Raw genomic sequence first — 17,150 nt, 5'->3', positions numbered from 1 at the left:
TATGAATCACTTGCAGTTCACTGCAGGCAGCTGGCTCCAAGGCTTTGAGGGCTCCTAGCCGTGCTGTAGCAACACAGCAGTGGCTGTTTGCACATCAGTGGCACTAGCTGAAAACTGTTGCAAATAAGTGAACTTTCAGTTGCTGTCTGGAGAGCAAAGGGAAAATTGGTTGTTCTGTGGTAGACCTAAATTAATTATGATTCAAGTCAAGACTATTAAAACCCTTCTCCATAATTCCTGTCTTAAGAAAAGGGAGAGGAGCTGGACCTCTCCTGCTGACCACCCACAGGGCTTAGGGAAACTGGCTTGCTGAATTCATGTGAACATCTGCCCACTAAAAAAACATTTTCAAGTCCTATAATGGTCTGAGGGAAGAGCTTACTAAGGCACATTAGGGGGAAAAGAAATCAAGCAATATTTAGTGGTAGGGGTGATACAAACAAAAATATAATATCTTTTCAAGAATAAAGAAGGAAGAATACGTGAAGGAGTATAGGTAGAAGTTTAACTTCAAAAGCTGTGATGCTAGGAAGGGGGGAAGAAGCTGAAAGAGGTAAGATATGGAGCTGGTTTTAAAATAAACTGATTGAGAGGAATGCATTTAAACAGCATACTTGATAAAGTTCATAGAACTGTTGTCTTTCAACTTCCTTTATCCCTCAAGTGGAAGACGACCCTACAGTAGCTTACTGACCAAGATAGCAGGAACCACAGAAATTTTAGTCTCTGACCTTGTTAAAAGATAACATTGGGTAGATATTTTCTGCTGGATACGGGTCATGCAATGAATATTTGGTATTGTGCTTAAGTCTGCTGCTTTATCCTGAACATTTTTCCTGTTTGTGAAAACACAGCACCAGTCATTGTATGTTCACTGGTTTAAACACATTCCCTCCCCACCTTGCTTTTCTTTCTGTTCATTGGTCACAAAAAAAAAGTAAAATCACTTACCTGCCCAGATACATTGTCAGTGCTTAAGATTATTACTTTAATTCTTTACTCAGTGCCTTTTTGCATGTAATTTTCCTCAAAAACTATTTTATTTCTCAGATTTGCAGATATATACGTAATTGTCACTGAAACAGAATGGATGTTGGTATGTATCTTTATTTTTAATCCCAAGTATAAGGGTTTTCATCCAAATTTATCTTTTGTATATTGACAGTCACAGACAAAACAATCAGATGTTGGGTGTTTGCTGTTAGTTGCTTTAATTCAAAAGTTCAGTGATGACAGTTCTTAAAAAATTTTGGATTTATCAGTTCCATTGTCTTTGTATGCTGCAGTTGCTTCCATTGCTGAGAATTTTAGATTATGGATTTTAGTGGCTAGTTTAAGTCTTTGATCCATTTCTGTGAAACAATGTGCCTACTATTAACATTTAAAATTAATTAATGATTCTTTGCATAACCTATCATCTTTTGAGAGGGCCAGTGTAGTTCTCACTGTTAGTTGGTGATGAAAGTTAAACTGACTCAAGTTTTCTTGATGTTAACTGAGAGCTTGAGTTTCCGTTGCAAATACTGCAGAGGAGTATTTAAGCTAAAGTACTCTTTTGTTCACAGCAATACAATTTCGCTATGTAATGTTTCTATTTTATCATATGTTTTGCAAAATGCTGTTTCTTTTTAGAGTAAGACTTGAAGTTGGGGACTGAAGTCACGTATGAGAGCTCTTACAGAGATCACACTGGCTAATGTTTCATAGCTCCAAATCTTTAAAGATAGCACAAACAATAAAGAGAGTATTCATGATGCCAGGAAGGAAGTCTGCAAAATTAATTTTTAAAAGTTGCATAGGAAATTTACCATCAAAATCTGTTTTGTTTTCATAGATTTTTGTTTCAGTATTTTGCCAGTTGCCTTTACTATGTCATACAGTTTTGTGTAGGCTTTAAAATTTGTGTTGGACTCTGCATGAGATGTTCATCTCCATAATAAGACCATTAGTGATATTGTGTGGTGAGGCAGACTCCAAGGCATATGAATAGGAAATTCTAATCCAAAATAAAATTGTGAAATGAAAAAATGATTTTTTAATTTTTTTTTTTACATAGAAGTATATTTACAGCATTTCTTCATTAGTTCTGTATTTTTCTCTATAGATGTAGTGCCTGTGTGAGGGTAGGGTTTCTACAGCACTTGTATTCCTTACTTTGGCATCGCAGCAGCAGGATGTTGCAGCTACTGTGGTAGTTAATAAGGACAGATATAAAAGATTTTTTTGAAGTCTGCTCAGCAAAGTTTACCAAAACATACTTAAACCTCAGTGATCTGTGTGCCTTCACTGGGGGAGAGGGGCAAGGGCAAGAAAGAAATTGCACTTGGTTTAGGATCTAATTGTCTATATAACCTAATTTCGCATTTTTCTAGTATTTTCCTGCAAGCTGGTGTTTCACAGTCGGAGAGTCAATATAACTCCAATGGACCTTGCTGAGTAGTTTTTTGATTACTAATGAAGTTAGTGGGTCCTTTGTACTTTCTAGAATGACAATTACAGCTTGAGGAGCTTACAGTCTAAGAGGTACTTTGTATCAAGCGTTTTACAGAGATCTAGGTTAGGTATCCTGGTACTAGAAGTGGGGAAACACAGAGTCAAGAGCAGAAGAAGAGGCCACTTAGATACTGTTCTCTTTTGCACACTACAAGCAGGAAGGGTCTGTGAATTAAGATTTTCATTAAATAGATGTCCTGGGTTCAGCTGTAACTGTTATTTTTCTCCTTCTTAGTAGCTGGTGCAGTGCTGTGTTTTCAACTTGAGTCTGGGAACAACACTGATAACACTGATGCTTTTAGTTGTTGCTAAGTAGAGCTCACTCCGATAAAGGACTTTACAGTCTCATGCTCTGCCAGTGAGGAGGGGAGCAAGAAACCAGGAGGAAGCAGAGACAGGACACCGGACCCAAACTAGCCAAAGGGGAATTCCATACCACAGCGCGTCATGCCCAGTATATAAACTGCGGGGAGTCACCCGGAAGGTGATCGCTGCTCAGGCTGGGCTGGGTATCAGTCAGTGGGTGGTGAGCAGTTATATTGGGCACCATTTGTGTTTATTGTTTTCTTTTCCTTTTCCCCTTTTAGTTCTGTCTTCCCTTGTCATTTCCCTTATAATGATTATTATTATTGGTGATAGCAGCAGTGGTTTGTGTTACACCTTACTTACTGCACTGTTCTTACCTCATCCCATGGGAGTTACATTCTTTGGATTCTCCTCCCCACCCCTCCAGGAGCAGGGAAGGGAAGAAGAGAGTGAGTGAGTGGCTGGGTGGTTCTCAGTTACCACATGTGAAAAAAGATAGAGAACCAAGAACAAGTCTGAGGATCTTACAAAAAACTGGGAGAGGTGGGAGGAAAGTATTGGTAGATAGTAATGGACTTGAAAGAGTGACGAGCCAGTATGTCCTGCTTACAGAAACAGAGGTTGTGGAGTCTCCATCCTTGGAGATACTGGAAAGCTGCCTAGACATGGTCCTGGGCGACTATGTTTTGGTGGGCCTGCTTGAGTGGCAGGGTTGGACTAGATGGCCCCCAGTGGTCCCTTCCAACCTCAGCCTTTCTGGTATCTTAGTTGAGGAAGGAAGGGTGGGCTGTGCTTCACAATTATCTCTGGTTAAGTAATGCACATAACAGCAGAACTTGTACTGTTATGATCCATCAGAACTTCTTAGTAAGGTCCCCCAGATACTGCCCAAGTCTCTGTACCATCCTTTTTGGAATTCCTGCACGTGGATTTATTTTTGGAAGGGGAGAAAGAAGAGGACATTAGGGCACACGTGGAGAGCAAAATGGTATCATCTCTTGAAACATGTTGTCTGTAAGTAGAGTCTCTGGGATATTTGATGATGGCTTGCAGGGAGTGCTTACTTCAAAGGCAAAGGCTGTGGAAATATATTAGCATGTGGTGAAAAAGCTTTCCCAGTTCCTAGCCTGGTTCCATTCAGGAACTTCAGGTGTTTTAAAAATATTGACTCTTTTCTCAGTATTGCCTTGCTATGTACATAATTCTTGTGGTAACCACTTCTTTGTTGTCTGAACGTGGGCTGTGGAGCAGGAACAGGAGGGAATCGGTAGGAGTCCATAATCCCATTGCCCCATTGTTTCTGCTTTTGTATGCTGTCATATTTTCTTGTTCTGAGTTCAGCACTGCATAAACATTTTTTTATTTTGAGGTTAGCTGCTTTCAAATATAAAATTATTTAATCACTGACTTGTACTTCAGGTTAAGAAAGCTGTATACAGTATTGCTTTAACCATTCAATAGCAAATTGATAACAGCAGGGTTTTTTTGTGGGATGCTGGCCTTTACAAAGTCATGTCAAGAACCCTCCTGTATCTGTAGCAGTGCTGTGGACTTCTTATTATGCCTGGGTATTATGGAGGTTCTCACAAAAAGAAACATTAAAAAATCTATTGCCTGGGATTTCTGCAGTAGCTTTGGTTCTTGTTTTTTTAGTTTGCTAAAGAGAGAGGGTGGAGCAGCAGTGTATAAGATCAGAATTAGAGGCAGATTATCTTCCTAATACGGTTCTTGTTAGCACAGATAATATGAATAGCGTTTGGAGAACAAATGGATTATGGAAAAAGAAATTAAAACATCCAGATCCTGAGCATTTGCAAAGCATGACACTGATGTATTTGTGTAACCTTTTCAGGAAGAGTGATGCTGAAGTCAAAGAGGGGATTTTGATTTCCTTCATTAAAAGCCTATTAAATGAAGAAATAGGACAGTCGTTGTTTTGCTTCAGTAGTTGGGGGTCGCGGAGGCGGGCCTGATCTCCTCAGGATATTAATGCCTGCTTTCAGCTGGGGGAAATGAGCCATCGCTTGAGTTAGATGCAGCTTTATGTGCTCGTCACTAGGGATCCCCATATGTCCTGGGATCTGCGGCAGTCGGAAATGGCAGAGCTCGGCAGCAGAGAGCAGAGGGCTCTCATTGCTATTCATAACAGGTAGCTCTGCTCAATCTGCCCAGAGCCAAGTCTGTTTAATGTTGATCAGCTGTCCATCTGATAACCCGAATTGATATGGACATTTCCTCCAAGGGCTGCCCTGGCAATGACAGCAGGAGCATCAGGATGTCTTGTTAGTCTTTTTCTCCAAGCTTGAAATTTTATTAACCCTTTGTTAGAGCTGAGCCAAATGTGATTACGGTACTGTGTCTGTAGGTTGTGGGAGTTTCTCCCTAGCCTCTTTGAAAAACAGCATCAACCTTCAGTTCTATTGTCTACATGGAGAATGGCTGGCTGTTTTGTTTTCAGGTTGTTTTTCTCTACATGGAGCAAAAATTGAGAATTATAAAGGCAGTTTTAAAAGCAGCTTAAGTTTTTGTGTGTGTGTGATAAAATATGTTGGGCACCTCTGTTTGTCCTCATGTCCCAGCTTGTCTGCCTTTTGCATGTCTGCCCAGGCTCTACTAGCTCTTCTCTCTTGCTAATTGGTGCAGATCACTGGCCTGAAACAGTTGCTGCTGGGGTTCTTCACAGGTCAGAAATATTTGGGGCAGAAGGTTACTTTAAATTAATATAATTCGATGTGTTTGCAACACATCTGCACTGTCCTGAGGAAACGGTATTAATTTACTCAGTACTACACTGGTACTGAGGCAGAATCTAAGTGGGCAGGTGTATGTGGATGTGAAGGTATGAAGCAGTTTGGTTACTCTCCTGGTTCCTTCTTGAATAAGCACAGGGAGCATAATACACCTTTGTACTAGGATGCAATATGATTTGAACTTTAGGGCCTTTTAGTCATCTGTCTAGTTGAGAGCATGCATTGAATTTCCACTCTGCTCATATGTGAAGTCTCCGTGACATAAAGGGAACTGCTTGAGTCAGAAAACATGTGAATGTGCTGAAGATTTTGTGGGGGGAAGGAAAGTCTGTGTGTGTCTAGTTTTGCAGCATTAAGAGAATGCTCCAGTTGCTCAGTTCCCCCCTCCACTTGTCCCTGCTCAGTCACTATGTCTGTTCATTACCCTGTTGTAGTTCTGAGCTAAGGTGACATCTCTGGGCTCCTTGGAGTGACAGTCACTAACTGTCGGGGTCTACAGGGTTGAATTATGCAAAGAGGGGAGGAGAGGATTGTGCTGACTCTTGTCATGCCTTTTCCAAAAATGAAAAGAAACAGAGGGCAGGCCCCTATGGGATAACCTTTGTGGCCAACCTCTCACAAGGATTTGAACCCCTAAATTCATGATGTGGCATAGCCTGTGTTGGAATAAGAAGTGATTTGTAAACCTATCCAAATAAAATTTATTCTGCCCCTTTGCTGAACAATCACCTCTGCTTCTCTGCTTCTTCTGACTAAAACAGCCAGGGAAATACTAGTGTGGGTTTAAAATGTTCAGCTGTTTCCCCTCTCCCCCCTCTGCCTCCCTCTTCCCCCTCCCTTCCTCCCCCCCCACCCCCCGCCCTTGGTATTATTGAACTGCAAGGTATCCTGCTATTAATTTAACTCTAACTTGAGCAGTCATTGACTGCAGCATTCTTACAGTGTTCGGATCAGCCTGCTCGTGACTCCCCTGCTGATACGTTCTTTGTTCCTTCCCATCAGTTCTTTCTGCTTGGCAATTTCTTCGTGTCAGTGTCCCTCAAGCTTCTAGAAGACAAAACAAAAAAAAAAGCACCATGAAGACTGTATTGATTACTTAGCTTTATTGTGCGAAAGAATTCAAACAAATGACAGCTCCAAATGGAACCTGTGGTACATGAAGCTTACCTGGAAATACACAGTGATAGTTCTCTGTGCTTAACACCTTCTGGTTGTGCCTTCTGGAAGTGCCTAAAAGAACTATGTGATAATTCCTAAAACATCTGTTTAGCACATGTGGTTGGTTTTTGTTTGGTTTTTTGTGGGTTTTTGGTTTCCCCTAAGAATATATATTTTATTGATAGTATCAAAAATAAGTGTACTTTTTCTTTGCTTTCAGTCAAAGAAGTCTGGCTGAGATTACAGAGCTGATCCACACTGCCTTTCTGGTGCATCGTGGCATAGTGAATATTGGTGAGCTCAAGTCCTGCGATGGCCCGCTGAAAGATATGCAGTTTGGAAATAAAATGGCTGTTTTGAGTGGAGATTTTCTTCTAGCAAATGCTTGCACAAGCCTTGCACAGTTGCAGAATACCAAGGTAAAAAGAAAAAAAGTCTACTGCCAGAGCAAGTAACAATTAGGGACTCTTCCGAAAGAGAGGCCCTTTAAAAAATCAGCAGTCTGCATATATGAAGCATCCTTTAAAGATGGGTGTGCTCATGTTATAGCTCTAGGTGGGTTGGCAGGCTGCTGCTGCTGTGAACATGTTTACCACTGCCCTATAGGATTACTGTGGTGATGTCCTCAGTATACATTCTGCAGCACTGTGGTAATGGATAAGTGGTTCATTTGCTGAATTTAACATATATGTGGTGGCATGCTTATGACTACACCACCTCTGGCAGACTGCTAGCTGAAGACATGTTTGGTTTTTTATTTTGTTTTACCTTATGCTTTGTGAATGGTTTGTCAGTCTTAGGGAATTCTTGGTGGAAAAGGTTTCACTGCTTTGTCTACACAGCACTCAGGTGACTTTTTACTCTTAATGAAATTATGTTGCTAGGTATTTGGATGCCCCTGCATATTGGATTGCCCTATTAATGTGGACATACTGGCTTCTAAAGGGCAGCTGCAATCCAGCTGCTCAGCCAAACTCTTTGAAACTATACAAGTTTTTCATGACAAAACAAATTGTATGTATGTATGGTCTTAGAAAATGAACCTTATGGAGACCTTAAGAGATAATTTTCTACCGGTTTCTTCTTTTCCCCAGATAGGATCAGCTACAACAAATTATTCTTTACATGTTTGTTTAGCTTGATCTTTAAACTTCCCATGGTAGATATAGATTCCTGGGCATCTGTGTGCAAGTCTAGAGTAACACCTAGTTATGTATATGGCTGAAGAACTTAATGTGCCATCCAATGGGAACAGCAAACAGTTCATTTTCACAGGCGTGCTCTTCATACGTCTGAAAATTGCTGTACATCCTAATGTAAATAAATGTTTGCCATGCATGCAATTGTCAATAGTCAACATAATTTTAATAATGAGCTAAAGGAGTCTATGTTTTTAGATTCTCATGCTAAAGTTCCTCGTGATGGTGGTTGAGTATTTCTGTACTGCTTTGATCACGAGTGTGACAGTTTCTTTCAAAAGTGGTGTCATTTTGTAACATAGAGCTAAGATTCCGGAGAAGAGACAGAAAATTAGATGTCAGTCTGCTGGAATAGTGAGTTAAGCCTTTATAGTGATAACTGGTAGTAAGTATGAAGAAAAGTTTTAAATAGTGCAAAAATTTAGTCATACCATAACCAAAATGGGGTGCAGTTGATTTTACTAATTATTGCCGATTTGTACCTGTTCATTTAAATTCTAATACTTAATAAGATTCTTAAAATGAGGCAAAGGATTTAACCCTACATCAATTTTTTGTTTCAACATAAGAGGAAACTTATAAAATGTCACACCTATTACTTTGCATTTAGTACATCATTAAGTATTGCAGCAGGAATATAATCCCCGAAGACTTGCCAGGAAACAAGCCTACAGTGAAATGAAGCACAAGTGCAAAGATACACTTTTTTTTTCTTCTTTTTTTTTTTTTTTCAAAGCAATCATTATACCGCATGTTGGGAAATTCTGCCAAAACATTTTAGCACTTTTTTTCATTTTTCTGACATCTAAATACTTTCATAGCTTCTACATACGATAAGTGGGATGCCATTATGGAAACTGATTGACTTAGTAAATTATTCTTTTTCATACATCTAACCCTACTAGCAAAGTTAGAAAAAAATGAAGTACAAGCTATAGAAATCTCTTGACAGGTGCAATGATTTAAACATACTGTATTTATTCTTTTGTAAATGATGAATTTTCAAATCTGGCATCTGTTTTTCAGCAGTGTGAAATAACTGTGACTTTTTTCCTTCATAATGTTTTGTTTTCTTTGATGTAAAAAGTAAAAATCACAGTACTGCTTCTTTGCTGGCATTTACTTGGTAGCTCAGCAAATTGGCTAATGAAATGAGCAACGTTATATTGTTACATGCATGATACTGACCATGGTAGGCTGTAACCTCTATAGGCATGCATAGCTGTTGCATAGACTGGAATTTAAAATAAGTGAAGATTTAACATTAACTGAACTGAGATAATTTTATTGTGTTGTTAAACTCTAGTCTGAGCTTGTGTATGATGCGTTTATCTCTGTGCTTCTCTCGGGGCTGACAATTAGATGTGAAATTCGGTAGTCGTAATGAAATGCAGAGCTATTTTATAATTGCCAAGGGTAAAATTAGCAAAGTCAATTATTTTCCCTTAGGCTTTTCCCTGTAGATATTAAAAGGCTGCAAGGTAATTGCCTTAGGTAACACTTTGATTTTTAAATAACATTAAATATAGGAGTTGTTGTTGTTAATTCGTAGTAATTTTCCACTTGCTACTGTTGTACAATCTATCTGTAATGCTGTTAACAAGATTTGAGGCTCAGGGCTTGTGGTTTTGGGGGATTCTTTTAAACTTGTGCTCATGTTTCTTATATGTTATTGAAGTTAGGCAAAAGAAGGGTTGGGGTAGTTTTTTGTTTTGGGCTTTTATTTTAATATCTGAGCCTCAAGGACTCTAGATTTCTTGAAGTGTCAGGAAGCCTCCTATAAGCTACATTCTGCTGTTGTACTGTTATGAAGTCATCTAAAATTTTGTTTTCTGAACATGCAAAATAATTCAAAAAGAATTCAGAAGAAATTCTCATTTTCTACTTTGTGAAATTATGAGGCATTAATTATGATTATGAAGTTGGTATTGACTGTGGTTTAAAATAAAGAACTGAAGGGCAGATGTGTGTGCATGCTGCATTTCTGTAATTATGGCTGAGTTCTACATTTATTCAGATAAAAACTTTAAAATGAACAGTAATTTCTTCAGAAGCCTTTTACAGCTACAAAGCATTAGGTTGATCAGATCACATGTACTTACAATCTTTTTATACATTCATGTTAAGGTTTTGATCACCTTGTACAAACTATCCTTTTTGTATTTCTTGGTCTATTTTGTATTTTGGATGGTGACTTTTCTTGCCCTGCTGATTGTGGTGATAAATTACATTTGAAGATAATATGTGTAAAAATCTTATTTCAGAGCTGCATCCTGTAGTTGCTAACCCATGGATTTTAAAACAGAATTGAGTCTCAAGATGAATTGGTTAGGATCTTTTAGTAGATGGTGTATCAGCAGTGGGTTTAGGAAGAGTGGGCCTTTGACAAGGAAAGGCATGTTTGTTTTTTGCTACTTAAATGGTAGCAATGCCTGGTAATGTGCTGGTTTATTGGATTGGGGTGTGTTTATGTGGGATGGTGGTATTATTTTGAAAGGCCTTCTCATTTTGAGGGTGCAGTGTTTCGATACTAGGATTGCAATAAGGTATTTGTAATAGCCATCAAAAACATGTAGATGTGGGAGAGATCGAAAAGCATGTTTGCCTAATAAAATAGGGCACCTCACAACTATCTTCTGTCTATATGCAGTTTTAAGTAAATATGTGAATAAATCATAAAAAAGTGTAAGATGATATGATTAACTGTTGGCTCTTTGCTGCCATCAGAAGGTACTATGTCTTTAACATTTGTTATCTCACTTTGCCTAGCCAAGGCTATTGTTATGAAATTGCTAAAAGCAACTTTTGTTGTTTGAAAGTCCTTTGACTCTGGGCTGGTAGCATTCAGATGCAAACACAGCAAATGTAATAAGCATTAATTCTGTCATCTGTCAGATAGATAAATGGTATGGACATTATAAACACAAGTGATGTGTGAATATTGACTGTGATATTATCAAGTAATGAGTTTTTTCAATGTATATCACAGATAAGTTGGAAGAACCCTTTTGCTTCCTAGAGTATTAGAATCATCAGTTGTCTTATGCAACTATGGAGAGGGTGTATAAAGATATAATTATGAGCAGTTTTGATCCTCCTGTACTTAGAAGTCAGTGATACATAAAACTTCAGAAGGATGAAATTAGGCATTTTAGTGCAATGCCTACTGTAATGTGCTGATGACTAAAGGAAATAGTATGTAAATGTATTGCTTGCAACTCCATAAACTGGTAGGAAGGCATCCTTTTTTATTTAAAAAAAAATAAATAAATAAAAATAAATAGCCCACAAACCAACCAAAACCTCATCACCAGAAAACAACACAGCCAAAAAAAAAAATAACCCCAACCCACCCCCAAAACAAAAGCTAAAAGAAAAAAAAGCCAGCCTACCCCTGAAATGCAGGCAGTGGTAATGTTCTCCATACTTCTTACTGAAATCTTAAGCATGACTTTTCCCACTATAATTTGTTGAGCTATTGTTGGAATGATTAAATTGTTCACAGAAGTGCTTCAAAATCTACAGCCTGAAAGCTTGGAACTGAATTTAAGAATCTTGTCTATCAATGCAAAGCTTTGCCAGAAGACTGTATTATAGAGCATTGTTTTATTAAGCATTATTTGTTTATAAATAAACCGTACCACAGATGTAGTACTTATATAGTGGATGCATTTCCTTATGTTATGTTTATGTGTTCTTAAAGGCATAAATGTGTTGTTTTTGTGTATGTGAACACGAGGCCTATTTGGTAAACAAGTTAGTCATATAAATCTTCCTGTGTCTTCCTGTTGCAACAATCTTAATGTACCTTGTGCTTCATAAAAGAATTGCTTGATCTTCAACTACGGTTTCTACTTCTGGTTGATCAGTTTTAGTCCTATTGGAAAAGCTGGTTTGAACTTTAGTGACTTGATTCCTTGCTGACCTGTGAAGAATATGGAGAGCATCCCCTTTCTGGAATTATGCCCATTGGGGTTTTTTTTTGATGTAAATTAACATTTTTGAGAATTGGCAAAGTTAGAATCTAGAATTTTAATTTTTAAGCATAATTTAATAAAGGCAGTACTTGTATCAGGCTTTCTCTTGCCTTGAATGATGTCAAGAGAAAAACATAATCTTTTAAAAAATATATTTTAAGTATTAAAACAGTGAGAAATCATGTGTTGGCTAAAGAAATTATTCCCAGTATCAGATTTATGGTCCTTTCTTCAAAACTCAAAACTTACTCTGAAGGACATCAAGAGTGTATCCCATCAAGAATCATCCAAGAAATACCCTTTTTAAAAGAAATGCCTCCTCCTTGCCAGTATAAGGCAGGCATTGACTTGTAATAGGTCCAAGTTACTGTCCCCTAGAAGAGTGCTTTACATTTTGTTTGAGGTGAGTAGAAAGTGCTACTTGGTGGTAAAAGTAAGCGTGAGACAAGTTATTTTGAGAGCAATGAATGTTATTTTGAAAGAACTATTCTTTGTTGTTTTCCCTGGTGGAAAATTTTAATCATAAATCCTACTAAGTATATTTATGTTATATTTTACATAAAATAAAGAAAGACCCTTAATCTGAATTTTCCTCCTGAAATTCAGTAGCTGATTGATGAGAGAAGGCAGGAATAAAGAATGATGGAGAAAAGGTGAGAATCAAGAGTAATGTGTTTGCTCCCAGTTGCAGTGTTAATAGAGAAAAACAGAAGCTGCAGGTAAAAGCATTTTCAAATCAAAGTGTATATTTTTTTAATTATTTTAACTTTTCACCTCTGCTCATGTATCCTTTTTCTTGCCTGATACAAGCTGCTGTTAGAGATAAGTACCTTTAAAATGATCAGTTCACAGGGCAGCTAGGTGACACTGAGGCATGAATTTGATAAGAAGTAGAGATCAGATTAGATTGAGACCCACGTTATGAAGTTAGATAGTGAAATTGAATTCATTTGGAGTGGGGGAAGGGGAAGGGAAAAACAACTTCCAGAAAGCAGGATAAAGAGCTTATCTGAAGTATGTTACCATGTCTGTCTTGCTGTACCATCCTGAGTCACTGTTTGATGGTGATTTACTGGACTAGATAGGAAGTGGGACAGTATCTATATTGCTGAGTATTTTTATTCTAATTTAGTATTTTAGAGTACTACATGTATGTGTCTCAAAAACAGGCACTGCTGAAAAATGTAGGTAAGTTTAAAGAGCTCAGAATTTATTTATGGAAAAGTACGTATAAGGAACACTCTTGTCTGGGTAAAGGGGAAGGAGAAAACTGAGGAAGAATGTAATATTTTTGAACCTTTAATGTAACATGAAATCACGGCATGGTTTGGATTGGAAGGGACTTTGAAGCTCATCCAGTTCCAACCTCCTGCCACGGACAGGGACACCTTCCACTAAACCAGGTTGCTCAAGGCCCCATCCATCCTGGCCTTGAACGCTGCCAGGAATGGGGCAACAACAGCAATGTCGTAAGGTAAAATAGCCATCATGATGGCATTATTACAAAATAAAGCTCTTCCTTGGGCAATCCTAAATAAGCAGTTCTGTGTCTTAAAATATTGAAGTACATTCTCAACATTTGCATACAATTTAACATATATTTTATTGGGGAATGCAAGAACAGTTCTGAGAAATTGTGATTCATACATAATTATGAATCAATTCTTAAAACTGTTACTTGTTTTAATAATTATTTTTAGGGTGCAACGGAATTTACAAATTTGTATCTCTTTCTGAGAGATAAATTTGGTTTCAGTTTATCTTAAAGTAAAATATAAAAGGAGATTGTAATTCAAACAAACCTCATGTGCATTTAATGGACGTATTGTTTTTCTTGCGCCATGTTCTTGAACACTGTATTTTTTAATAAGATTTCTGTACTGAAGTTTTGTTGACAGTCATGTGAAGTTCATTTGACAGTAAAAAGGCACTCTTTATAATAGATGATGGAGGTATATACGCACTGGGGGGAATCCTGTATGTTAGAGATAAAAGTGAAAATCTACTGGAATCAGTACTTAGTGATCAGATTTTTCCCACCTGACCTTAAAACTCTTGTCTAGCATTTCTGTTGTCATTAGAGGTAATGGTTCTTGTGATGGTGATGATAAAATTGTAGAATGATGCTAGTGAATCTCCTGATTACTGTGCTGTGTTCTTCCCATTGCCCCACCTTTTTTCTTTTTAAAGTTAGTTTATAGATCCTAAAATAACACCTGAGCATATGAAGCATTTGGTTTTCTGCATCTTTTACACATTTTTGTCTATTATACTTTTGCTATCTCTAACTGATAAGTAAATACTTGTACAAATTTCATTATCCTAATGGCTGTCATTATATGTTTGAAAAGTAATCTTTTAAGAAGTTAAATTAGAGGATTAAGTGACACAGTTTATTAACTTATTAATTTAATTGAAATTCTAAAAATTTGCCTAAATCTGCAATTGTGGTAACAGGTTAGCAATAGTCTTCTGTTTGATCTGTAAGAGTTCTGTTGCACTACAGTGACTATTGGTTTTGAGAGTACAACCACTTAATGTTGTTTTGTTTCCTATTCATTGCATTCCTTAAATAGCTCTTTTACCTTAATGGACTTTTGCACTTGTACCATTTTTTAAATGGTATGTTATTTAATGCTTATGTTAAGCTTCCCCAAATCTAGACTCCTCTCTGGGTTAGTATAGGTGTCCTGGGTTCAGCAATAGCAGTATTTTTTTTTCTCCTTCTTAGTAGCTGGCGCAGTGTTGTGGTTTTGACTTTTGGCCTGGGAACATAGCTGATAACACTGATATTTTTAGTTACTGCTCAAATGTTTAGTCTGACCAAGGACTTTGAGTCTCATGCTCTGCCAGGGAGGTGGGGAAGCTGGGAGGAAGCACAGACAGGGCACCTGACCCAAACTAGCCAGAGAGGTATTCCATACCACAGCACATCGTGCTCAGGATGTAAACTGAGAGTTATCCGTAAGGGCTAGATCACTGCTCGATCGGGCTGGGTATCCGTCAGCAGGTGGTATTGTATTCTCTTCCCTTGTTATTTCCCTTATCATTATTATTATTGGTGGTAGCAGCAGTGGTTTGTGTTATACCTTAGTTACTGGACTGCTCTTATCTCAACCCATGGGAGTTACATTCTTTCAATTCTCCTCCCCATCCCTCCAGGAGCGGGGGGAGGGAAGGCGGGGGGGGGGGGGGAGTGAGCAAGGACTGTGTGGCTGATTTATGACTGAGCTTAAACCACAAAATAGGCCTGTACTGAAAGAGTTTATTTTTTTGTGGTTCTTGCCCATGGTACTGCTGGAAAAACTTTATGTTTAGATTTCAGTCTGTTTTCTGTCCTCTCACTTCTGCATGAAAAAATAGCGAAAAAAAAAAGTGGGTGGGAGGTATCTCAAAAAGAGTGATTTCTGCAACTTCCCTTAAGGCCATGTATGACTTACAACCAGTGCCTTGTAGCAGAATGATTGCTGCAGAGCATGGAAGGACTGCGATTGAGACTGATACCAAAATATATAATCATCGGTAACATGGAATTATCAAATATACCATTGAAGCTCTTTCACAAAAATACACTGCAAAAATACTTTAAAAGCATCGAGGCATGGAGCTGTCAAGAACAGAATTGTGAGTGTTTGAGATTCTGTCTTAATGTCACATGGACGGAGACAGTTATCCACTCAGTTGTGGTGAATTTTCAATAGACTACTAAAGAATTTCATACTGGTTTGCACAAAGTCCATTTAACATTCTTACCTCTGAATTACCCCACTGTTTCCTCGACTTGCATTTGAATTTGCCTTCCTCATAGTAGCAATGGGACACATCCTTCTGCTTCTCTGGCCTGCCCAGCAGACCAAAGTCAGTGTTCACTGCTTGAGTTCCCAAACTGAATACCTGTTATTATTCCAGGTAAATACTGACCTCCTCAGAGGTAAACCACACAGCTGCTTCTAACAGTTGGTTAGATAGTTCTTTTTCTGATAGAACTACTCTTTGTCTCGTTCTAATTAACAGAATGGTCTGCAAAATATTAATGTTATCTATACATGAAAGCAAGAGGGCTTTTCAGAGATGACAAGCATCAGTGAAGAAGAAAGTGAAAACTAATTTGAAGAAACTGAAGAAAAAGCTGATTTCCTTGAGAGGCAAGCCAGAGGTCATTCAGGATATCAAGATAATCATTATACCTGGCAAATGTGTTCTGGGTAGTTGGGGTAGAAGTGTCTCTCCATCTGTTTTCCTCCCTTAATATATGACACTGACCTGACAGTTGTAGAGTGGTGAAGACAAATGGCTTAGGAGTTGAAAGTACTTGCAAGCTTTGAAATAAATATATGCCTATCGTGTGTGTGTGTATAAATAAATTTAATTAAATGTTAAGGCCAAATTATGGAAGAAAGTTCTTACTTAATTTTTTAAAAGGCAAACCTCCTTACTTTACAAAGAAGAAATTGCCTTTCAAAGATTTGAGACAAACAATAAAAAGTGGCTATATTTGATATTTCCTTAACTGTTAACAAGAAACTGTATCCAAGATGCTGATCACTGCCAGAATATGTAGGAAATGGTTATTCAAAAGAAAGTAACATTTATTCTAAGAAATTTAAGTAATGACAACTTGTGGGCATGTGATATTTTATTCTGCATGAGAATACACAGTGTGAGAAAGGACTCTCAAGAGCCAGCAGTTCTGCTGCTTCATTCACCAGTTAGAATAGGTATTGGCACTGTCTGGGTTTCTTAAAGCAGAGGTGTTCATTACAGCTCTTTTTTTCACAGCCATGAATAACCATCATGTGAGAATTCATTTCTAAGTAGCTTTAGTTCATATACAAATTATAAAATGAAAATGAATTTTCACAAAGTTGAGGAAGGTGATGTCCTCCATGAGCAATATTTACCATGCCAACTTCATTCTTTTTATACGTGAAGCAGTGGAAGGTCACAAGTTCTGTTTTCTTGGCCTTATTTAAAGTCTGTTTCTTAAACATAGTAAGATTTTGAGAGTGCATAGTAGGACTAAAAAGTAATCAAATCTGTTCTGATTAAACACTGTCTTAACAATAGTATTTCAGACTTTTTTTTTATTGAGGACTTAGTAAAAATTAACAACAAATTTGCTTCTAGAGGTGGACTTTGACGACAAGGTAGTTAATACACAGTTTTGCAGAAGGACTGGAGGTCACTGGGATTAGTATGCAGTCAGCTGTCCACTTGGAGTACAACTTTAACTGAGAATACACTTTTCAAAAGTGAAAATATGTTTT

The 17,150-nt window shown here is 37.8% G+C and overlaps 1 protein-coding gene across 1 annotated transcript in view; it reads left to right on the top strand.

Moving 5' to 3' along the window:
• The window catches only part of PDSS2 (decaprenyl diphosphate synthase subunit 2), a 118,513-nt gene that overhangs the window by 67,508 nt on the left and 33,855 nt on the right, over positions 1-17,150 (top strand). Inside the window, exon 3 of the mRNA XM_031054085.2 lies at positions 6,928-7,126. Within this exon, the coding sequence (XP_030909945.2) occupies positions 6,928-7,126 (199 nt within the window). The remainder of the gene's footprint in view (positions 1-6,927; positions 7,127-17,150) is intronic.

Source organism: Melopsittacus undulatus, chromosome 3, assembly GCF_012275295.1.
Source record: "Melopsittacus undulatus isolate bMelUnd1 chromosome 3, bMelUnd1.mat.Z, whole genome shotgun sequence".
Lineage (NCBI taxonomy): Eukaryota > Metazoa > Chordata > Aves > Psittaciformes > Psittaculidae > Melopsittacus > Melopsittacus undulatus.
This window is presented reverse-complemented; position numbering and strand designations above follow the sequence as displayed.